At 53.5% G+C, this 22,852-nt stretch overlaps 8 protein-coding genes across 8 annotated transcripts; 2 read left to right on the top strand and 6 right to left on the bottom strand.

Annotated features, from left to right (window-relative positions):
- Nucleotides 1–164: 164 nt before the first annotated feature.
- A1O1_03164 (uncharacterized protein) lies at nucleotides 165–2,335 on the top strand (the record flags this gene model as incomplete). The annotated part of the gene is made up of 7 exons (XM_007724070.1): nucleotides 165–297; nucleotides 364–467; nucleotides 533–633; nucleotides 689–769; nucleotides 844–1,009; nucleotides 1,097–1,768; nucleotides 1,880–2,335. The coding sequence occupies 7 exons, from the start codon at nucleotides 165–167 to the stop codon at nucleotides 2,333–2,335; spliced, it is 1,713 nt and encodes a 570-aa protein (XP_007722260.1).
- Nucleotides 2,336–2,619: 284 nt separating this feature from the next.
- A1O1_03163 (glutamate decarboxylase) lies at nucleotides 2,620–4,476 on the bottom strand (the record flags this gene model as incomplete). Its single annotated transcript, XM_007724069.1, has 1 exon — nucleotides 2,620–4,476. One exon carries the CDS (start codon nucleotides 4,474–4,476, stop codon nucleotides 2,620–2,622), a length of 1,857 nt encoding a protein of 618 aa, XP_007722259.1.
- A 474-nt stretch (nucleotides 4,477–4,950) lies between these two features.
- Nucleotides 4,951–7,068, bottom strand: A1O1_03162 (uncharacterized protein; the record flags this gene model as incomplete). Its single annotated transcript, XM_007724068.1, has 1 exon — nucleotides 4,951–7,068. The coding sequence occupies one exon, from the start codon at nucleotides 7,066–7,068 to the stop codon at nucleotides 4,951–4,953; it is 2,118 nt and encodes a 705-aa protein (XP_007722258.1).
- A 1,297-nt stretch (nucleotides 7,069–8,365) lies between these two features.
- A1O1_03161 (prefoldin beta subunit) lies at nucleotides 8,366–8,829 on the bottom strand (the record flags this gene model as incomplete). The annotated part of the gene is made up of 2 exons (XM_007724067.1): nucleotides 8,366–8,679; nucleotides 8,769–8,829. The coding sequence occupies 2 exons, from the start codon at nucleotides 8,827–8,829 to the stop codon at nucleotides 8,366–8,368; spliced, it is 375 nt and encodes a 124-aa protein (XP_007722257.1).
- A 512-nt stretch (nucleotides 8,830–9,341) lies between these two features.
- On the top strand, nucleotides 9,342–10,803 carry A1O1_03160 (vacuolar protein sorting-associated protein 4; the record flags this gene model as incomplete). Its single annotated transcript, XM_007724066.1, has 2 exons — nucleotides 9,342–10,436; nucleotides 10,582–10,803. 2 exons carry the CDS (start codon nucleotides 9,342–9,344, stop codon nucleotides 10,801–10,803), a joined length of 1,317 nt encoding a protein of 438 aa, XP_007722256.1.
- Nucleotides 10,804–11,815: 1,012 nt separating this feature from the next.
- On the bottom strand, nucleotides 11,816–15,046 carry A1O1_03159 (uncharacterized protein; the record flags this gene model as incomplete). The annotated part of the gene is made up of 1 exon (XM_007724065.1): nucleotides 11,816–15,046. The coding sequence occupies one exon, from the start codon at nucleotides 15,044–15,046 to the stop codon at nucleotides 11,816–11,818; it is 3,231 nt and encodes a 1,076-aa protein (XP_007722255.1).
- Nucleotides 15,047–15,766: 720 nt separating this feature from the next.
- A1O1_03158 (metacaspase-1) lies at nucleotides 15,767–17,220 on the bottom strand (the record flags this gene model as incomplete). The annotated part of the gene is made up of 3 exons (XM_007724064.1): nucleotides 15,767–15,792; nucleotides 15,847–16,848; nucleotides 16,899–17,220. 3 exons carry the CDS (start codon nucleotides 17,218–17,220, stop codon nucleotides 15,767–15,769), a joined length of 1,350 nt encoding a protein of 449 aa, XP_007722254.1.
- A 3,541-nt stretch (nucleotides 17,221–20,761) lies between these two features.
- On the bottom strand, nucleotides 20,762–22,699 carry A1O1_03157 (T-complex protein 1 subunit eta; the record flags this gene model as incomplete). The annotated part of the gene is made up of 3 exons (XM_007724063.1): nucleotides 20,762–21,900; nucleotides 21,952–22,440; nucleotides 22,651–22,699. 3 exons carry the CDS (start codon nucleotides 22,697–22,699, stop codon nucleotides 20,762–20,764), a joined length of 1,677 nt encoding a protein of 558 aa, XP_007722253.1.
- Between the last annotated feature and the right edge of the window lie 153 nt (nucleotides 22,700–22,852).

The following is a 22,852-nucleotide window of genomic DNA, read 5'->3' as shown; positions in this document are numbered from 1 at the left end:
CGGCGCCCGCCGCCGACCGAGGGGTTTACGACGAGTACAATAACTATTCTTGCCCATGCTTGTGTATGTGCACAAGATTGAAAGACGACGATCCTCAGAAGTGGCCGACCTCTACATCTCCATAGCTCCAGACTCCTCCTTGCACCAGCTTTTCACTCGCAGCCATGGAGAGAGTCACCCAGTTCGCGGCCAACTTCAAGTCGGCTGCTGCGTTCCACGCTTTTGTTCGGACAGAGCCTCAGCATGGGCTTCTCTCGTCCCGATGGATCAACGACGATCTAAAGCCAACAAGTCCTGGTACGTCATTGTCATTGTTCTGTACTCGCCACTTGTTGTCAAATCTCTAACAATGTTTTCGTATAGAGCGTCGCACTTGGACATGGTACCATCTTCCTCTCTTCTGGGCCGGTCTGGCCTTTGGAACTACCGGTTGGAACGTCGCCTCCTCCTTGATTGCTGTTGGATTGGTAAGAGAAAGCGGCTCAAAACAGACGTTGAAACACAACAAATCTGATTCTCCCTTTGTATTCAGTCATGGCAATATGCCTTGTGCTCTTGCATCCTTGGTAGCGCCATCTCAGCGTTCGCGGTCACAGCTTTAGCCCGACCAGGTGGTCGATATCACGTTGGATAGTGAGTTACACCTTTCTTACCTCCTCCCGTACCATACCGTTGACCAATCCAACAGCCCGGTCGTCCTCCGAGCAGTGATGGGAATGTACGGCTCATTTGTTTTCGTCTGTCTGCGTCTGATGACGGGTCTTTTCTGGTACGTCACAATCTCTCTCTATCTTCTTGACAAGGCACGCGACAGGATCACCCACTAACAGCTGGCTGCTACAGGTTCGGGATCCAAACGTACTCGGGCGCCAACCTGATCTCGACCTGTATTCTGTGCATGTTCGGCTCGTCATGGAAGAACTGGGAAAACACTCTGCCTTTATCGGCCGACATCACCTCCAAGCAGCTGGTTTGTTTCTTCGTGGCCTGGCTCATTCAGATGCCATTGGTACGTTTCAAAAGATGCTATACCCCTTAGCAGAGTGCAGTCTCAAAACTATGTCAGTTTACTGACTCATGACTCATTTGCTTCCAGCTCTTCATCCACCCGTCCAGAATCCAATGGTTCTTCACCGTCAAAGGCCTGGTCATGCCAGTGGCCACCTTTGGTCTGTTCGGCTGGTGCATGGCCCACGGCCAGGGCATCGCGTCCATTGGCAACCCCGTGGCCAAGGCAGCCGACGGGGTTCCTCTGGGATGGGCCATCATGGCCGGCATCAACACCATCATGGGCACCCTCGCGTCTCTGTCCGTCACGCAGTCCGACCTGTCGCGCTATTGTCGAAAACCCTCCGACGCCGGGCCGCTGCAGGGATTGGCCGTTTTCGTGTCCAAGACTCTGGTCTTCTTCCTCGGACTGGCCGCGACCGCGTCCATCCAGGGCGCCTGGGGCACGGCATACTGGAACATCTGGGATCTGCTCGACGCCATCCTCGACCGCTACTGGACCGCCAGTGCCCGGACCGCCGTCTTCTTGGTCTCTCTGGCTTTCTACGGCTCAGCCATCGGCTCCAACATCGGCACAAACACCATCGCCTTCGGCGCCGACTTGACCGGTCTGATGCCCAAATACATGACGATCGTGCGAGGCCAGGTCATCTGCTGTTTCCTGGGTATTGCCATGGTCCCGTGGAAGATTCTGGCGTCGGCAGAGAACTTCATCACCTTTTTGGGCTCCATGCCAATCTTCTTCGGTCCGTTGTCTGCTGTAAGTATAGCCTACTACTCCTACTGCTACTCCTACTGCTACCACCCAAATTGGGGCTACTTGCTCTGTCCAAGCACAATGAATACTAATCAATTTCTTTTGACTACATAGATCATGATCACCGACTATTTCTACGCTCGACGCGGGAACCTACACATCGTATCCTTATTCCAGGGCGAAAAAGGCACCATCTACTGGTACACCTATGGCGTCAACTGGCGCGGCATTGCGGCCTGGCTGTGCGGCTTCGCGCTCGGTCTGCCCGGGCTGATCGGCCGCTTCCACCCGCACGCCGTCGACGACGCGGCCAAAAACATCTACCGCATGGGCTGGCTGATCACCTTCTGCACCTCTGGCGTCGTCTATGCTGCTCTCGTCACCATCTTCCCGGTCCCCGTGTATCCGGCCCGTTATGACGACACGCCCAAAACCTTTGAGTATCTCGGCAAGACCGACGGCTTCTTCGACGACGAACAGGTCATCTACATCGACGGTACTGCGTCGGAAGATGCAGATCTTGAGAAGAAGATGGCGGCGGCCACGGTCATCACGGAAACTAAGCTATAGACGGACAAGGATCCTCTTCTGTTGTGTGACTAACTAAAGCTTTCCCTCGAAAATCCCTCCGATAGACGGTGTCAAGCCAAGGGTTCAACAGTGGTTAATATGACGACGGTCGGGTGTCCATAAATGTCGTAACATAGAGATATTAATCTTACATTTTGTCCCTAGATGGTGCAGTTGATCGTATATGATGTGTCCATGAACATCTCTTTCTCAGAGTATATATATGGTATATGTTCTTGGCCAGCCTTGCTGCGAGTCCTTCCTCAAACAAGCTTTCCTGCTTTCTATACTTTTTTCTGGTTTTGCAAAAAAGCTCGTCCAGCCGCGCCAACCTCATCGACAAGTCTTTCAACAGTCGCTTTGGTGGTGGAGATGTTGACAACGGCACGGAAAAAAGAGCCCTTCTCAACTTCATGGCTCAAGGCCGGTGCGAAGTCGACGAGAAAACCTCGCGGGATCAACGACTGGCTGATCCGACTTGTGAGGGATGAATTGCGTTTTCCTGTTCTCAGCTTCGTTTTTATGTCTGGCTGAGTCTCTTTCTGTTTCCCTCCACGCACTTCATCGTCAACGTTGTATACCATTCTCCCGCCCGGCGCAAAATAGAAGCACACCTGCAGACAGGGTGGCGGGTTCGTGCTGACGAGGACCAGGTCTGGATGTCGGTCGACCAGATCCGCAAAGTGGCACGCCACCGAGTATGCGTTCTCGATTTTCGCGCGGTAGCCGGACGTGCCGTAGTATTGCCATGCGAAGAAAAATTTGAGGCTGTCTCCGCGCCGGCCACACTGCAGTGTGAGATCTGCTAGGTCGTCAGGAGGAGTCCATTCCTCATCTTCTTCCCCTTCCTCCCCATCGATGTGTCCATTGGTTTTTGCGTGGCCATTTACTTGTCCGTCCTCGACATCGACACTGTCGTTGTCATTAGGGTCATTCTCTGCTTCGTCTTGTTCGTTTTCCTTATCGTGGAACAGATATCCTGCTCTTAGTGTATTTGCTCGATGAGCATGTCGCAGATCTTTGAGGAGCAGGAAACTGCACGTCACCGGCACTCCGAGCATCTTGTGCGGATTGATGGCGATACTGTCCGCCAAATTGCACTCTCGCAAGGATCTTTGACGCAGGACCTCGCTGAAGACAAAACTGCCGCCCCACGCCCCATCGATGTGCAGCCACAGCCCGTATTTCCTCACAACCTCGGCAATGGCAGCGAACGGATCGAACGAGCCCAACACAGTAGTCCCCGCAGTGGCGTTGACATAGAAGGGAGTCTTGCCATGCCTCTTTTCGCGGATAATCAACGTCTCGAGCGCAGTAGGATCCATCTCCCCCGTGACCGGATCAACCGGCACAGACACCACACTGGCACTACCGAATCCGCACTGCTGCGCGGCCTTTTCGATACTATAGTGTCCATGCTCCGAGGTGAACAGAACCAACGAGCGGCCGCCGGCGTTGTTGCCTAGCCGCTTCGTGTCCGGGAATAGCGTGTTGCGCGCGATCACGATGCTCGTCAGATTGCTCGCGCTGCCGCCCTGCACGTTGATCCCGCCGGCGCGGGGCCCCGTGAAGCCGAACATGCCCGTCAGAGCGCGCGCGACGTGTGTCTCAATCAGCGAGAGGACCGGGGAGACTTGGTAGACGTGTAGATTGGTGTTGAGCACGCTGAGGACCAGGTCGGCGGCGATGCCGGGTGGGAGCGGCGCCGCGTACAGCTTGTCCAGGAACCCAGGGCAGGATGTGTTCACGCTGTACTTCAATACCGAGGCCAGCGTGTCCAGAAGCCCATCCTGGCCGGTTCCTTGGTTGGGTATTGATAGTGTGCCGTTCGCTGTGAGGATGGCGTGCAGGTCGGATGGAGCGTGAGCCTCCACGAGCGAGGATTTGCTGAGTTCTTGGTGGTTCTGGTGTGCTTGGACTTCGGCGTCGGCGGACTCGATGAAGGGGATGAGTCGGTCGATGACCGCTGAGAGGAGCGTCTTCAGCTCCTGCGCCCGCGATGTGGTGTCAATAAGGCCATCGGTTCGCTGGCTGCCGTTGACATGTGTGGGACCGTGCCCGTATGTCTGAGAGCCGTTGGAGGTCAGGTTGTTGGACACCTTACCGCCGAGTTGATGTATCGATGTTTTCTGGTTTGTCATTTTTATATTATAACGTTTATAGTCGGTTTGAAGGGAATGACTGCCCTGGGAGACGGCCCATGTGTTGTAGTGCGGTGTTTATGTCGAGTATATCGCAATGATGTCGTGGGAAGCAGGAAACAGTCGCTAGATGCAAACGTGCCACCCAGGAACACAAACCGAGTAAAGGATGCAAGCAAAAGAAGGGAATGGCGCTTCTAAATATGAATCTCTGATTATATGTACATGAAAACTGTTCATGTTGTCGTCTGATCTCTGCCTGGTGAAATTTTCGCTGGCGTTCGAACTTCTCCAAATGACGCAATTCCGGGGTCGACGAGGCTGCGAGGCTGCGAGGCTACAAGGCTACAAGGCTGAGCCATTCAGGGGACAAAACACACACCGATCAGGCGAATGCAAGTTTGTGTCATTGCCGCTACACACCATGGTCTCTACATTCCCGATATGACAATGCAGCCTGAATGACGGCCATGCTCATGCATTCGTCGGAACCGCGTTGGCGCCTCTCGCCGGGGTCTTTTGATGCTTCGCACCTTGAACCTTCTTCTGCGCAAACCTCTCCCGGGCAATCTGGATGGCCGACTTCTTCTCCGCAGGGGTATCATTTGCATGCTTCCCAGTCGTGCTCACTATTTCCGCCTTGGGTTCTTCCTTGTCATACCCTTTAGCCAACGCCCGCCATTCGCTCGGCCGCCGTTGGTACGAATCCATGGCCCAGTTCTTCCATACATTCCGGCCGAATGGCGACGGTCGCAGTTCGCTCTCGTGGCCTGCAAGTTCTTTGGCCAACCGCTCTTTCATGTAGTGCAATCCATCTGTCGCAGTCCACAGTGCATCGGCCACGTAGGATCCTGTAAGGTCTTGGGACAACGTCGCAATGTGCCCATAGAAGCGTGGGACAAATTGCCGCCTGAATTGAGTGTTGGAGCTGCTTGGAGAAAGGGCGGTTTGAATCACTCGTGAGGCAGCTGAATCTTGACACATCTGAAGCAGTGTTCTGTCGTCAACTGCAAGCAAGCTATCTTGCACGATCGCGTCGGTCTTTGGAGCCCGAAGCATGGCCTGAGCCAATAGTGAGTCGTGAACATCCGTTTTGCGGGGTGTAGACACTGGTTTGTCTCTGGACTCGTCTGCGATTTGAGTATGATCCTCCGTATCTGACGGCTTGAAGTCAAGCAGTTTCGGAAGGAACTGCCCCGGCTCGTTGCCGTACTCTGCTTTCAGTACGTCGGACAGATCTTCTAAATCCACTTCTCGCACAGCACATCGCTCGACCAGAACTTTGATCAAGCCAGTCCTCCGGCGAGAAACCAGTATGGGGATTTCTGACAGAAGTAAAGTCTTCGCCTCGGTGAGGTCGTCTTTACCGAGCCGCTCGAGAATCCTGACCGCAACAAAGCTTGCTATGTCATTCTTCGCCATGCTGCTCAGTCGCGGCATCAAAATATTCCTGTAAAGCTTCTTGAACGTCTTGCCTGCAAGGTCGTGCACAAATATCTCAACAAGATGAGATCCGGTGGGGTCGTAAAGTAGTCCCGAAATGAATTTGGCACTTTCCGTATCATCCTCCAGATCTTCGTCGGGTAACAGTTTCTTAAAGACCGAGTTTGCCTCCAGCCTTTTGTTCTTCCCGGGATGTGAAAGCTCCAGTCGGACAAGAAGTTGGAGCACCGGGTTCCCTGTGGGATGCGTTGCCAGGGCTCTCAGATACGTCGTGTCCAAGGCTGAAATGGCGCTATGAATGAGCTTTTCCAGCGCAGGGCGGAAGGTCTTGGGTACGACTCGTTTGTTTTGAGTTGACTGGAGTTCCGTAGCTGCCGGGGCTTCAAGCTTCTCCTTCTTTTTACTCGCGAGCATGGCCTTCACCGAGGAGTCGTCCAAGGGCTCCCCGGATAAGACCAAAAACAATACTCGGACAGTGTGGGAGGCGAATCGGTCTGTCAGAAGGAAGCCCATGTTTGGCTCAAGCTCGTCGGCGGCCTGAAGGAAGAGCTCTTCCATTGTGGGGAGATCTGCTTCCTCTCCTTCGCTGTCGCGACTCTCCTTGCCCACATACTTCGCAGCCTCGAGAAACAAAGTTTCACAGCAATGACTCCCGAAGCGATGCCGGACCAGGTAGGTCAGATTCCCCAAGAACTTGCTGAACAGACTTCGAAGTTGTTCGGCGGTTGATAGCATGATGATCTTTTCCAAATACCTGGAACATGACTGACTCGAGGCGACTTTGAGTTCTTTGCCCTGCGTTTCTCTGTGGACGGCGGCAATAAAGATTGCACGGTCTTCGGCAGACTCAAAATCATTGGCTACGATCTTGTTGTTCACATTCGAGTAGTATTCTTGTTCTTCGGGATCAAGGAGTCCGTGGAAGACGTCCTCTTCCGGAGGTGGTTGGGCACCCGATGCAGCCTCGATCTCGAACCCAATGTAGTCATCTCCGGCATCACCATTGATGACAATGTCATTGGACTCTGGTTCGTTTTCGGTGTCGTCGGATTTCAGTCTTTTCGCGGCGGATTGCAAAGTCTCGTCATGTTTGCGTTTACTGTTTTTCTCCTCTTCTCGGCGGCCACGCTTCTTCTTCTCACGAGGCATTTTGTTGACCACGCCTCGAGCACTTGATCTTGGAAGAAGACTAATTTGGTTTTGTAGATTGCCAGTTGAACATCCACAAGTTGAAGTTGCCGTCGACATCAAGTTCGAGTTTGACCCCGAAAAATATGTGCCAAGCCACCTGCAGGAGGGGCCAATCGTATAGTCTACAGGTTTTACCCCGATAGGACTAGTACAATAGACCTCTTTGGTCATAATCACGTGACTGACGAGGCTGTCCAATTATCATCAATACGCAGCAGGGCCTTCCTCATTTCGGAGCGTTGTCGGTTGACCAGATCCTTTTTCACAGACACGGAAGCAATGCTACCCAATGCCTCAACCCTGCGCTATGCTATCAGGGCAGACGGCCTGAGTATTGGTGTGGTGTACGCACAGACTCAAATATACAGAACCAAAGGCAAGAAGTGATAAAGATGTTGAGTGACCCACGTGCCATATCTTAGATAGGTTGTGCTTCTGCGGTGTATGATGGTGCTTTTTGCATGGACTCTGTAAATTTATACAGGCTGAGTGTGCTACTGCAACAACGGCTTCGGATGTTCATCAGTCCGTCACTATCTGATCTAGGACAGTCACGCACCTAGGGCGAACATAAGCACTGAGAAAGATGCTTTAGTACCGCTGGCTCCATAGTTCAGGAGCCCCTAGGGCGCGCTGGGGGGAATGCTCAAGTACTAAGCGCAGACAACGCCTTCGGACCACCGCTTCAGTGCTCTATACCACCTCCGAGGGAATCGATGATGCAGAAGCAGGCACCTCGAGTGTCAAAAATCATAGCCTTCCCAGGTCCTCGACCTCCCGCAACAATAGACAACATCCGGGTCTGTTCCTTCTGGTGTTTTGAATCGAGATACAATGTTGCTGTCGTCGTAAGGCCCAGACATAGCGGGCAGAGTTGACAACACAGCTGTAACCTCCAACGACCTCATGTCTGATATCAGATCGTGATGATGCCATGCAAAAATGTGATGTTTCCTCGACTTGTGACCCAGTTGCTAATTGTGACGGAACACTAACTCGTCAGCGTCGTCACAGTGTTGAGCGTCAATTCTGATGCGGTTGACCTCCGACGGAGCCTCGTCGAGAGCGATCACGTCCGGCAACAGCCGGCGAAGACTGCCCATTCGAAGGGCGGTACAAGACGTAGAGAGATGCCCCGGCTGGTTGCATGGCTTAGAGCTCGCTTGGAATCGTAGCAGGTCAGTTCAACGCAGATATCATGCACAGCTCGATACTTGTTGTCCGACCCCATCTCGAAGTTCTCCTTTCGACACTCTCAACCACCACCTTGCTCTTGCGCCGCGATCTGCAATTTCTGCTGCAGTTGCATCAGATCCACCCTCTTCTTCTCACTACCTTCCTGCAGCTCTTGGATCTTCGCTTCTATTCTGGAGATTTCTTTGCCGATGAACTCCAGTCGACCTTGGACGGCGCTCAAAGCTTCGGTCTTGTCCTGTTTCAGCAACACAGGGCCGACAAGCTTGAAGATGCCTGCATCGTCGGCGAGCGAGACAAACTCCTTCTGTACGGCCTGGTTTTCCTGTTGCTGCGCTTCGAGTTTCTGGCGGGCTTCGATTGCAGTCTGAAGATCTGTTGGAGAGACATTTGGTCAGAGGCATTGAGCGGAGAAGAAATAGACAATAGGTTGCCTGAATATTGATGGCTTGACTGGTACTCACCGTCTTGATACTTCTGCAGAGCTTCGGACAAAGCCTGCAGTTTCGTCCTGTCCTCTTCCATGGTGCTGAGACCGTGCGAGGGTTGAAGACGGTTCACGTATGCTGGAATCTCAAGTGTTGTTTACTGAAGAGAACTTGAAGTGTGTTAATTATTCGCGGGGCAAATCCCGACGGCGCTTTAGGTCAAGTAAATAATAGTAATACGTAGATAGCAGTACTAGGAGTACTACCTGATGTAGCGTATCAAGACTTATAAACTCCGCCGCTCTACCACTGCCACTGCACACCAGTGACTTACCTCACGCACGACAGACCAGACGCCCGCACGACGGAGTCTATACACATCTGGAGTGCGCTCCTGACCTTGTCCCTTTCCCGTCTCTACACAAAATCTTACAGTCACCTCTATCGCGACCAAAGAACCCCTGTTGCTGCCTGTTCGGCGCTTGTTTACCACCTTGACGTACCCACTGCAACAGCGGCGAAAGGACCTTACCTACCTACGTTAACCAAACACCAACATTCCACCCTCGGAGCCTGAAAAAGGGCGCCTCTCTCCCAAGTCTGCCGGTCATGTCGAACACCGATTTCCTCGGACGAGCGATCGACACGGTGAAAAAGGCAATCGAGCTCGACACGGCGGGATCGTACGAACAGGCGTACCAACAGTACTATGCGGCGCTGGAGCTGTTCATGCTCGCGCTGAAATGGGAGAAGAACCCGAAATCCAAGGAGATGATCCGGGCAAAGGCGGGCGAGTACATGGACCGGGCGGAGAAATTAAAGGCACACATCCAGGCCAACGACCCGAGTAATCGCAAGAAACCCGCGGCGATGGGCGTGAATGGGAAGGCGGTGAACGGCGCCGGCGCCGGCAAAGGCGAGAGCGGCGACAAAGAGGACGAGGACGCCGACAGCAAAAAGCTGCGCGGCCAGCTGACGGGGGCGATCCTGACGGACAAGCCGAACGTCAAGTGGGAGGACGTGGCCGGGCTGGACCAGGCCAAAGAGGCGTTGAAAGAGGCCGTCATCCTGCCCATCAAGTTCCCCCACCTGTTCCAGGGCAAACGGCAACCGTGGAAGGGCATCTTACTGTACGGCCCGCCGGGGACGGGGAAATCGTACCTGGCCAAGGCCGTGGCGACCGAGGCCAACAGCACTTTTTTCAGCGTCAGCTCGTCCGATTTGGTGAGCAAGTGGATGGGCGAGTCCGAGCGGTTGGTGAAACAGTTGTTCACCATGGCGCGGGAAAACAAGCCCGCCATCATCTTCATCGACGAGGTGGATGCGCTGTGCGGCCCGCGTGGAGAAGGCGAATCCGAAGCCTCACGCCGCATCAAGACCGAACTGCTGGTCCAGATGGACGGCGTGGGCAAGGATTCCAAGGGCGTGTTGATTCTAGGCGCGACAAATATCCCCTGGCAGCTCGACGCGGCCATTCGTCGCCGCTTCCAGCGCAGAATCCATATCTCTTTACCGGACAAGCCGGCTCGCATGCGCATGTTCGAACTCGCCGTCGGAGACACCAAATGCGAACTGACCCAGGCGGACTACAAGACGCTGGCCGATCTGAGCGAGGGCTATTCCGGAAGTGATATCAGCATCGCAGTGCAAGATGCGCTGATGCAGCCTGTGAGGAAGATTCAAACCGCCACACATTATAAGAAGGTGAGTTTTTCCGTCATTTCTTCTCTTCACTTGATGGCATTGGCACTTGCTTGATCATGCAGCATGTCAAAAGAAGCCGGAACGCAGCAGGAGAGACTGAATCACACAATCTCGGCGGCTAACCACTGACTTTTCTGTTTCTTAGGTCACCGTTGACGGAGAAGAAAAACTCACGCCCTGCTCCCCCGGCGACGCCGGCGCCATGGAAATGACCTGGATGGACATCGACTCCGAGAAGCTCCTCGAACCGCCCTTGCAGGTCAAAGATTTCATCCGAGCCATCAAGGCCTCAAGGCCCACCGTGTCGGGGGAAGACCTCAAAAGAAACGCCGAGTGGACGGCAGAATTCGGCAGCGAGGGTGCTTGATTAGACCATGACTCGAGTTGGACTTGTTCCCACCAATGACTCCTCGCATGGGCGGCAATTTGCCCCCCGCTGTCCGAGAATATCAACATGAGCGGCTTCTGCATTTTTCTTCTTCTTCGTCTCTTGAAATACACGCATTTGCTGACCCGTCTCTCTATTGTTCTTGTTTACTTCCGTGGTTTTGTGTTTTCCGAAGGGGGATTGAATTGGAGTCCATATCGCGATTATGCAGTGGCTAGGACACAGCATGGGCAAAGAATAAGGACGCACAGCAAGGCACTGCCGGGTATGAGCAACCGGCGTTGGGTTTGGGGCGGACTGTGGTTTGCAGTTCTCCCAATTGGTCGTCTTGTCTTGTCTTTTCCTCGTCGGGTCTCTCCTCGTTGCGAGGTGAGCTGCCGACAGTGGAGCGGGATGAGGTTTGGGGGCACTGCACGTTTGAATGGGAGATGGAATTGGAAGTGCAGAACAGCGAGTCCAGACGTTCGAAGCTATCAGCTACTCCTCCCTTAGAGCAATGCTCTAGATACGAATGCGAACAGGGGCTGGGGAGACGAAGTAAACACAACTGTACCTTTCTTTCCTCTGCATATCCCTGACGAGTAAACAGGCACAGCCCCCAACAATACTTGCATGAAGATAGAGAAAAGACATTGGTACTCAGTAGCTTACGATCATCCATCTCATCGTCGTTAGGTTGAAGCTGAATATATGTCGCTACCATGGTATCATCATCATTAATCGTCATATATACGGTTCAATCCCTCTGCATATGGTCCAGACCGATGTGGCCCTGACAATGACTTCCAGAACACTTACTATATGGGAATACCATATTTCCATATCAGGGGTCGCCGCGAACGAAATCATCTCCTTCTTCCCCCTTTTCGGTAAGACGACGGAGGCTGTAAGACGTGAACAAGCGATGTAAGAGAAAAAGACACGCTCAACGTGTCCACCGTTGAATCCGAGTCTTTCACCGTGTCCGGGGTTTCCAAGCACGCATAGTCCGTCAAGGGTATAAATATCCCTTCTCAAAGTAATTCCCATACATGTCAACAACACCCGTGCGTCCCTTCGGCGTCGGGTTCCGGATGACCTTGATCTCGCCTTTCCAATGGCCCTCGATGAACTTCATGTCGAGATCGCTTACTTCACACGCAGGACCGAGGGCCGGGGTCGAAGGGCGTGCATCCGCAGTATATCCTACCGAGCCGGGTCTTGCGCCATGGTCGAATCCATAGCCGTAACCTCTTGGTTGTTCGGACGAAGTCTGCTCAGCGGCGGAAAGTCCGTTAGTCTGTCTGCTGTTGAGGAGCAGATTGTTCGTTGCGGGCCGGCTCGTCTTATACCGCGCCAGTTCGTCGTCGTAGACTCTCTTGCGTTCTTTTCTCCAACTCGCCAGGTCGCTCACGACATCGATCTTGGGTTCCTCTTCGTCGTTATCCACTTGAGTTGGATCCGAGGTTGGTGGTCGTTGTCTCTGCGACACCCTCTGGGACTGGGACTGGCACAGAGAAGGTAGTCTTCTACTGCCACTCATGTATTGCGGCGACACTGGGCCGGCCTGGATCTCGGCGAGGGCTGGCCTCTGGTTCCCGCCACCGCGTTGTGCCTCGTTTGAGCTTCGTCGATTCCGACCCAGAGGCAAATTGCGCGGACTTGGAAAGACACCCACTGAGCCAGAATAGTCCACAGAAGACGGCGACAGCGTACTGTGGGCTTGGGTTCCGAAGACACTGCTATGTGGACTGTTGGAGCCACTGTCCACATGACTGTCCTCGGGGGTCAAGAGAATCTTATCGTCCAAGTGTGCCGTTGGGAAGTATTTCTCCGGGTCATGCTGGTAAATGCCACACTCCGCCGGCTCTTCGCCTTCTTCGCCGAAGAAGCTAAAGTCATTCTCGGCCGCAGACCAAAGATTTTCACTATCACGGTCTCCGGTCGAAGATTTACTCATGCTGACGTGCTGACGGGAATGCTGCCAGGCACGTTGAGCATTGGTTTTGTCTACACCGGGCTGTTCCATCTCTAATACAATGGTACGGAGAGCAAACAGCGACCGTGCAGCTTCAATCTCGGCGATATGTCGAGCTTTTCCTGGTGGTAGAGAATAGTCTGTTCTGGCCATTAGACGAGATATTGCAGACTCATCAGCGCAAGCAGAGATGAACGCCTTGAGCGCATCAACTACCCCTGAAGACTTCGGCACAGTGGTTGGCACATTAGTCAGTACCAACGTCCGCAAGTTGGGGAGGAGACAGGGATGTAAAGTGGTCAAGCTGGAGACTGTTGCTTTGGAAAGTGGTGTACCATGCTCTATATTCTTTGATGATAACCCCGGGGGTCTTTTGGCGAGGAGAGCTTCTATCCGCGCCTGGCGGTGGTGCGATGCGGCAGGCGGTGGCGGTGGCGGTGGCGGCATTGCGGAAGATGAATCCGATGGAACAGAGGGAGACAGTGCGGGCAGGTCGGAGCTAGGAGGAGGTCCCGCCTTTGGGGGAGGAGACACAAGAGTTGATGGAGACGGGGCCACCAGTGGTTGGAATGCCACCGTCCCATGCGCTGTCACAGGAGAGACCGGAGAGAACAGAGACTTCGGTGTACTGTGCGTTCCTGTCTCATCAGAGACCTCTGTCTCCGACATGATACCGCGGTCTTCATGTCCGCGACGAGTCATCCCATCATTGCCGTTGACCACCTCTGGTGCATAGGGTCCATCTCCTCTAATCGGGCTCTGTACCTCGATCACCGGGGTGGAAGTCTGCGGCTTGTCCCCGATCGGAGGGCTGACAGCAAAATACATCACATCACCAATCAGTTCAACTCTCGGTGGTGCGGGAGTAGCATCAAGTTCGAATATGGGTCCGTTGGACCCGGGCGTCTCTACAGAATAGTGGGCAGAAGTCGGCGCTTCCACCACTTTCCAATCTGTAGATAATTCAGCCGCAAGTGGTTGAGAACCTGCAATTTCGATTGACTTTGGGTTATGTTTTGGCAAATTTGGGGTGACCTCCGTCCTGGACGTAACCAGTGCATGGTCAATCCGCAGATATGTCAGGGTTTTTCTAGCAGACTGCGCCAGGACCGGGATGAGCTTTTCGGCACCAGGGAAGCGAACTTCATCAATATAACCGGTCGGCGATGACACAGAGTGAGTTCTCGTGATGATCTTGATGGTGTCGACGGACCCACCATCAAAGATGTGTAACCTCTCGGACTTGAGGAGGCTAGATAGGCCTTCAACGGACAGACGATTTCCTGAGATGTAGAGATGGGTGAGTCCTCGATGTGGAATGTCCTCAAATGCTAACCTCCCAGTTAGCGGATTGGTTAGTTGTTTAAGCAGCTCATGATCCAGTTCTTCACTTCGAAGGGTGTCAAGACTGAAGAAGTCTGGTCCCGGGGCCATGCCGACAGGCCAGTCTTCCACATGGAGGGAGTTGAACTGAGGGGCACCAGGTGGGAGGAAAGATGCTTGCATCAAGGACCTGACAGCCATGTCGGTCAGTAGATTGTCCCTGAGGTCTAACAGACGGACACGAATCCCAATGGCGTTAGCCAACACCTCTGCCTCCCCATCTCGAAGACCAACACCCCGTAATTTGAGAACCTGCAAATCGCGTAGATACGACAGAGCCGCGAGGACCGCCGCATCTCGAGCCGGTGTGGTATATGACAAATCGAGATAGACGAGACAGGGGAACCTTGGCAATGCATTTGCCAACGCCGACGACGTGGTATTCGGCTCGCTGCATGCCAACAGTAGTTTCAAGCCGAAAGTCGGCAGTATATCTTCTTCACCAGACGACAATCTCCTTTCATTGCGTGTGGCCCTCAGGGCATTAAGGCTGTGATGATCGAAGAAGGGTAATTTGGTGACAATAAGGCTCTGGAGATTGGGGAGGTATTCGAGGACATCGCGCAACCAGGAGGGGTTTGGACCCCCATAGATCTCACTCAAGGCAGGCGGGAGATGTAACGTGTGAGTGAGGCTTCTCACGCTCAGCCTCGCCTTACGAAGAATCCTTTTGAAGCGAGTGAGTCCGACGTAGACGGCGTCATTGGCGATTCCGAAATGAGAGGCTGGGTCGCCCCAGAGGAAAGGGATGAAGATCGAATACCATTTCTGCGACACCAGACATGCCGAGCAGAGGTCGCTGGAAGGGATCCAAGGTGCGATTATAGTCCAAGCCTCGCGACTCACTGCACTCTCGTAGGAGGGAGGGACATCGGGCTTCATGATTGAAGGGGACGGTGGTGAGGTCGGATCATCTTGGCCGATGAGGTGGAAGGGAAGTACCCTTTCGTGTAGCCGAGGAATGAGAGGTGGGTGAGTATAGGGAGGAAGAACAAGGCCGTTCGCCGTGGCTGGTGTAGAGTTGTCGATCAAGAGGTTGCGAGTCTGGTATCAGAGAGTCTTGTGTTCTTCTATACTAGGTAGATAGATAGATGCCTTGCGGTACGTGCCTGCGCAACAAGATGCTGGAGTTCAAGTTGGAGACTTGGAGTCATGTGGAGAGGACGGTCACGTGTATACGGAGTGCGCCTTATGACGCTCAATTCTCTTTGTCCAATTCAGCCTCGTCAGCCTCGTCAACCTTGGATTCGGTAGAGCCAGGCTTGGTCCCTAGTATCCAAGGGCAGAGGAACAGAATTACAATATAGTTGACCTCAACAATCCTTGCTCATTATGATGACTAGTTCGTCGTTGACGACCTCTACCGTCCCTCGCGCCGTGCTAGCCTTTCGTAATATACCTGTCGTAGCCTCTATTGCTATCCAAACTCATGTCCAGCGTCCAACCTTTGCGTATGATATGTGGCAAGGCAGAAGTCCCAACCGGCCAGAATCAATTCGAAACTCGAGCTGTACAAACGCCGGCCGTATCGCAATCACATGCAAACAAAAGGCAAGCAGGGGCAGGAGTCGTCTGTTTTTGGGAGGAGCAAAATCCTTCAGGTTACATTACATATAACAAATCCGTATCTGGAGGTGGAAGTTAGCACGGGTCGCCTTCGCAGTTTCGGAGGGAGAACTTACTCAGAGGATGTGAGGCACTCAATTGAGGCTTCTGCGTATATTTGGTTGCCAACTCGTCTCGAATGCTGTTGAGTAGCTGCACGTAACTTTGGTGCGGGTTCTTCTTCAAAGCGGTCACAAACGCCCAGCTCATTGCCCCTGTGGCTTCTCCGTTGATTTGCGCATCTTGACTGGTTTGTTCGTCTTTGCTGCCAGACCACATGATCACGTCGGCCGGACTGGTCTTGGTCTGTTTGTTGCGCTCATATGTAGCATTGCCACTGGTTGCCTTTTTGAATAATCCCATCGCTGTCGAAGCCATACCGCCCAAGTCTCCACGAGCATACGACGAAACAATGGACAGAAGCCCTTGGCCTGCTTCTTTGGCCAGATTGGGCTCTTTGAGCACTCCTTGAGTGGAGTAGATATATGGCAGGTCCAAGGCCGATCCGGAGTGACACGAGTCGAAAATTGCCGTCAGTCTGACTCCCGCCGGCAGCGATTTGACGAGGATGCGATGCATTTCGTCGTCCACGATATGACCGGCTGTTCGGAAATCAACGGGATAGATGACCTCATCGTAACCATCTTCTTCGTCTCCATCCAGATCGGGTGTTTGACCGCCGTGACCGCTGTAATGGAAGAACAGTGAATCATTGGGGCGGGCGTCTTTGACCAACCAGTGCATTGCCCGAAAGATGTTGGCTTTGGTCGGTTGTGACATGGGATTTTGTTGGTCATCCGTCAAGATGACCATATCTTCCCTGGCATAACCGAAATTCTGGTTCAAATACGTCGACATGTTCTTAACATCGTTGATGCATCCTCGCAGTTGTCCTCGTTGACCAAAGTAATTGATTCCGACCAACAACGCCTTCCGTTTTCCTGTGCATGCCGAGTACTGGAAGCTATATCCTGCAGGGGCACCATGGCCGAACTGTTGAGGGGCCGTCGGAGGCGGACGAGGGCCGCTGGAGTTGCCTTGTGAATACTGGTTGTAGGCTGGCATTCCGGGTCGAGGGCCTAGAGCACATCAGTATCCAGGCTATTGTTGGCAAGGGGGACAGTCATACCTGGGTATCCATTTGGTTGCGGAGGAGGCGATCCGTAACCGCCATAACCGCCGCTCTGTGGAGGAGGGGGATTGTTATAGCCGTACGGAGCTATTTGTGGTGATGGTTGACCATAGCCTGGAGGAGCGCCATAGGCCTGTGGTGGAGGAGGTCCGTAACCTTGAGGAGGATAGGGCTGTGGCGAGTGCGACTGAGGAGGATATGGACCTTGAGAGTAGCCTTGAGGAGGGTATGGTCGTGGAGAGACCGATGGAGGGTATCCGTAACCAGCGCCGACGTGTTGTTGAGCACCGTAGCCGCCCTGGCCCGGGTAGTAAGACATTTTCAAGCGTTGAAGTCGTCAGCGGGCGAAGAAGATGAGCACTGATCTTGAGCGAGCGTCGAAATATCAAAATGTCGTGGTGAGAGAGCAGCAGGTGAGATGAGTTTCGGCTCTTTGACTCGGATTTTGCTGTCCAGGGCCCTAGCCGTCCGGAGGTGGAGAAGAGGGTCGTAGGGTCGTAGCTTAGGGACAGGGAGGAGTTCGTATCGCCTGGAGCCGCAGGTCTCTAGCGAATCTTGATAGGCGAAGTGGGATTAGGGGTCGGCCCAGAACTTGAACGGTACCTACGGATGGTCTCCGGACGGTGAAGTGATCGTGTTTTGAGATGGATGATAACAATAATGATCGAGGAGCGCAGGTGATGGAGGACTGTATCCCTGTGAGATACTGATGTATAGGGTCAGAGGATTCTGGAGAGATGGTGCCTGTGCCTGCGCCTGCGGTTTGTGTATGTTCGTTGTTCGCCGTCTGCCTGCAACTCGAGTGTCCTTCTAGGCTCCTCTGTAGGCGTCACGATGGCAAGTTTGCAAGCTGACGAATGTTTACATCTACCGTTCCTCGACTACCTACCTTCGTGTGCTGTTATACCAACCAGAGCCCTTCTCCCTTCAACTACAAGAGTACCTAATTCTGGGTATTCTCGCGATGGGTATGCTTCAGCCTCATCAGCCATACCAGGTCCCCTGCCACCGCCCCTGCCACCGCCACTGTCAGGCTTCACCTTCGTATTCCGTCCTTTTTCGTTCAACACCTGCCGAGTCTGGACTAAGAGGGGCTGATGAGATTGTCACTACGTACGGTGTACGTACTACTAGTCGCCGCCCTCTCATTTTCCGGCGCTTTCAGTGGCCATGACACTTTCAGGATACCTCCTAGCCGCTGGATCCAGCCCTGTGACCCTCCCTTGCACGCGACGGCTATCAGAGTCCCTTCCTGGCAAAGTCCGATCACCTCACCTCGCACACTGACGCGTTTAGACACCAAGCACTCCTTAAGCGGTCGAGAACACGTCCAAAGATGTGGTCGACCTTCAATTTCGGGCCACTGTCCCGCGCCCCTGCATACTGCAGCTGGTACAATACTCAAATAACAGACCACAAGCAGAACAGAAACCAATACGAATGCTGCCTTATTGGTACCTTAGGTGAATAGTTTCTGTCCATGATCCTCGAACTGACTCGCAGTCCTTGACTCAGCGAAGCAGCTCGCCTACGGCCGTTCTCCAGCATCTCCTCTTCCGTTTCAGCTGCTTTCCAACCGAGAAGCGGATGCTACCTTGTTCAATCTCTCTTCCCAAAAGACAGTGTTCGGGTACCATCTTAGGATGTCCACGTGGCAGCGTATTGGTCGGTGATGACTACACCCTGCATCTGATTCGGGACGAATGCCTGAGTCTTCCGAACGACTACAAAGATCCTGACCCCAAGCCATGCGTTCCGGACCAGCTACTACGCCGCTATCAATATCACAATCCTTCCTTTGTCATCCGCGGGCCTCTGATACAGCTGAAGGGGTTTGGTCAGCCCTGACGCATCTTCTACGAACGCACGCATACCCTCCGCTGTCGACTAACCGAGTCGACAAGGCCCTGCTCTCCTTTGAGACACGCTAGACAGGCACTAACTATCAGCCCGTTTCCCTGATTCAGCAACTGCAGCCTTGGCCGAGTAAACGAGTGCTGTCTTTCCAAGTGGTTTTCACTTGTCTACGGCTAAAGCCATACCTTGCAACAGGCCAGTTGTGGCAGAACTACAAAATTGACAGATTTCAAATCGGGCATCAACAGCCGTAAGCGAACACACACAGGCCTTGGATCGACCACTCGCGCGAAACCATGATTGCTTAGCCATACCCTTGAGATATCCCGGCGCGAAAGCTTCGGTTTCCAATACGAGGTTAGACAGACCATACAGCCATCCAAGTACGTCTTCGTGATTGCAGACTGGTTTCTCTGAACAGCGGATTGAATACCATGCTACTCCTATACTGTTATGAACCGCGCGAAGAAGCCATAGTCGTTGCCCATACGATCGTTACATACAAAAGGACATTCAGTCACCCGCACACCCATATCGAGTGCCAGTCCCGGACACTACAGGTCTAGTTGCTGCTTGCCATCTGCCTGCCCGAGCTGTCTGTCAATCAGATAGTTATTGTCATCTACCTTACCATTGCTCTGTCATGATTCGGGGTTATTTTTGTGCTTTGCCTCTCACCATCCGTGACTTTTGTGTGACACCGATTCTTCTGGCAGCCTCGTCCTTCGCCTGCTTGACCTTGGACGCGGAAATGCATCTCTATTATCGACTTTCCGTGCTGGCAGGAAGATACATACTGGTGACTGGCAGGCAAGGCAAGCTACTCGCCTTAGGTTTGCAAGAGGATCTACAGCGCTCTTGGGTATGCAGGCCCCTGCCTACCCCGTGAAGTCTTGATCTTTTCTTCCTTATCCCCGACACCGATGCATACCCCAGCTATACACCCTTCTCTTCAACGAACCTATCTACCTTATGACGAGTAGTTTGATCAGCTTCTCCGGGAGACCTGACGGTGGTTACCAGCCACAGACAGACATGCAACATGATGACATGATCATGAAGACATCGAATTCACCTGAAAAGGGGCTAAGGCCAGGATTGCAGGGCTGGGTATGCTGCTCTGGGATTCTGGGTTCCTCGTTCTTCACACCAGTAGCTTATCTACGATGACCACCATCTGATTCACTGACACTCGTTTACGGATCCATTATCCATGTTCTATTTTTTCTAGCATTCATGGATAGAACCATCTCGAGACATCTCCAAATAGGTGACGGTATCATATCTTTTGATCTGTAAGGGGTCTGGTGTTCATCCTCACGCCCATGAAGCAAAGACGTCCGCTGGGCCAGTACCATGCCACAAGGCGTAAACTGCCAGCCTGCACTGCTCGTTCAGGGCACCAGTAGCGTAGCCTTTGCTTGACTCGGTCATGACAGATCCTGCAGGTTGGCCCTTCCGTGGTTGCTGTCCCATCCCTCTCACGACACGACACGACAAGACAAACACGGACGGTCCGGTCTCATCATAATTCAGAAGTCAAGGGAGCCCGATTCAGAGAAATCTGCTTCCCATGCATCTTGGTGCTGATCTCTTCCAAACTCGGCTTCACATTTGGCCTCGCTTGCAATGACAAGACTCCGTGAATCTCTGGCAACAAAAGCACAGCAGGGCTATCATCCCCATCAGGGCTGGAATCTTGCCAGATCGATCTTGTCGCTGTTTGTAGAGATCCAGCCCAGCCATAGTGGTTCCCAGCATTGGGATCTTTCTTCACCCAGCTCCCTGGGACCTCAGTGCTGGACGATTGACATGACACTTCCACGACCGTCCTTGTCTTTGTCCAGCATCTTCATTCATTTCTTCTTATCACTCACTTACTCACCCACCGACTCTCGATTTCTCCCCTTTTTTCTGCTTGTCGATCGTCGTAACGTCATGTTCTCCGGGTTGTAAACAGACACGGATTGGCAATGCAACACGTTTGAAAGAGGCATTTCTTTCTACCGTCTAGGCATACCTCTTCCTCTCCCTCTCAGAGCTCTCTGGGCCGCACCAGGCGGCAATCCTCTCTGCGGGGCCTGCGGGGCCTGGCTCTCTTCGTTCTTGATGGTCTCGTCGACGGAGAGGATCAAGCAGGCGGCTTCGACGGCGGCGGCAATGGCATTGACTTTGACCAGGGCAGGTTCCCAGACGAAAGCGTCCATGTTGTTCCGCACGCCTTCATGGTCGAAGTCGACGCCGGCCCACACCTGACCTTTGCGATGCTCGACGCGCAGCCGGTTCAGGATGTCGGTGGCATCGAAGCCAGCGTTGTCGCACAGTTGGCGGGGAATGATCTCCAGGGCTTTGGCAAACGCCTTGACGACGGCCTGCTGCTTGTGCGGCACGTTCTTGTCGGCGTAGCGGTGTAAGTATCCCGAGACTTCCATCTCGGTGGCGCCGCCGCCGGCCACGATGGTGTTGTTGCGCAGAGCGCGTTTCACGATCATGATGGCGTCGTGCAGACTGCGCTCGACCTCGGCGATGAACTGCTCGGCGCCGCCTCGGAGGACCAGCGTGCACGTCTTGGCCTGCGGACAGTCGCTGAACAGGTTGTACCGCTCGCCGCCGATCTGACGCTCCTCGAACAGTCCGCACGTGCCGAGATGCGATGGCTGGATGTCTGTGCATGTGCTCTGGACCGTGGCCCCGGTGGCCTGGCACACACGCTCGAGGTCTTCGGCGGCAACTCGCCCGGCGCAGAAGATGTCACGGTCGGCGAAGTACTGCGTGGCGAGATCACCGATCGGGAGTCGACTGAGAACGACTTTGGCTCCTGTCTTGTACAACGCCTCCATCTTGTCGTAGATGATCTGCCACTCGGCGTCCACGATGGCTTGATATTCCGACACCTGCTCGACGCGGACCTCGGCGTTGTCCTTTTCGGCCTTGAGCTCGAGCTCGACGTTCAAACACACAATCTTGGGGTCCTTGAACGATTTCGGTTGTTGTTCAAACCCGGCGTACGAAAAGGTCTTCTTGAATGCCACGCCGTCGACGAAGAGGGAATCTTCCAGTGCTCCGCCGGTGATTTTCTTGATACCGATCAATTTCTCGTTGAGGTCAGCTTGGTCTAGCGACAGGACTGCATCGACGACCACTATTCATTGAAGTCAGTATGGGTAGCTCTTCCAGAGAGGGGTCAACGTACTCTTGGTAAAGAAATCAGCATTGCGATGGATGAGTTTACTGCTCATGGCCGTGGCGGCCAACTTGCGCAGCGTCTCGCTCTTATTGCCTTCCTGAGTCGACACAGCAATCTCCTTGACTTTATTGATCGCCATCTCCGACGCCCTCCTCAAACCCTTAATGATTGTCTGTGTACTGACACCCTGCTCGACTAGCTCTTTGACTTCCTTGAGGATCTCTCCGGCAATGACTACCACCGACGTGGTTCCGTCGCCGACCTCGGCATCCTGCGACCGCGCAATGTCGACCAAGATCCGCGCCGCCGGGTGGACAATATCGAGGAGTTTCATGACCGTGGCGCCATCGTTGGTGATGGTCTGTCTGCCTCCCGCGTCGACGAGGAGCAGGTCACCGCCGTACGGGCCCAGCGTCGCCTTGATCGTGTCTTGGACTGCTAGGCACGCGTTGATGTTGGATAGGACTTGGCCTTTGCCTTGAGACTGGTCGGTGCCTGTAATCCGGGGTTTGAAGTTAGTATCTCTTTTTCGTCTTGAAGCAAAGCAAAGCAAGGTCCAGCAACGGTAGTATATATCCTCCCATCTCAGGTAATAAGAAATACAGGCTGGACGCTGGTATTTCCCATCCCATCCAATCTGTCCTGTAGTTTCCGGCATGACCTTCACAAACCCCAAGTACAACTAGAAGAAACGGACTGACTGACCTTCTTTCAGCACGATGATCGTAGGCGTCTGCCCGCCGAATGCCGCCATCTTGTCTTATCTTGTCTTCCCACTCGTGTAATCCTGTCCTGTCCTATCCTGTCGACTGCTCTTCTGGTCAACGCGTTTGGTGGTTGGCTTTCTGGAATGGACTGGACTGGGATTGTTTGCACTGCAATGGCCGTCCGGGAACTTTTCTTGGGC

Source organism: Capronia coronata (assembly GCF_000585585.1).
Source record: "Capronia coronata CBS 617.96 chromosome Unknown acBCG-supercont1.2, whole genome shotgun sequence".
Classification (NCBI taxonomy): Eukaryota; Fungi; Ascomycota; class Eurotiomycetes; order Chaetothyriales; family Herpotrichiellaceae; genus Capronia; species Capronia coronata.
Note: the sequence above shows the minus strand (reverse complement) of the source record. Positions and strands in the feature narration are given on the sequence as shown.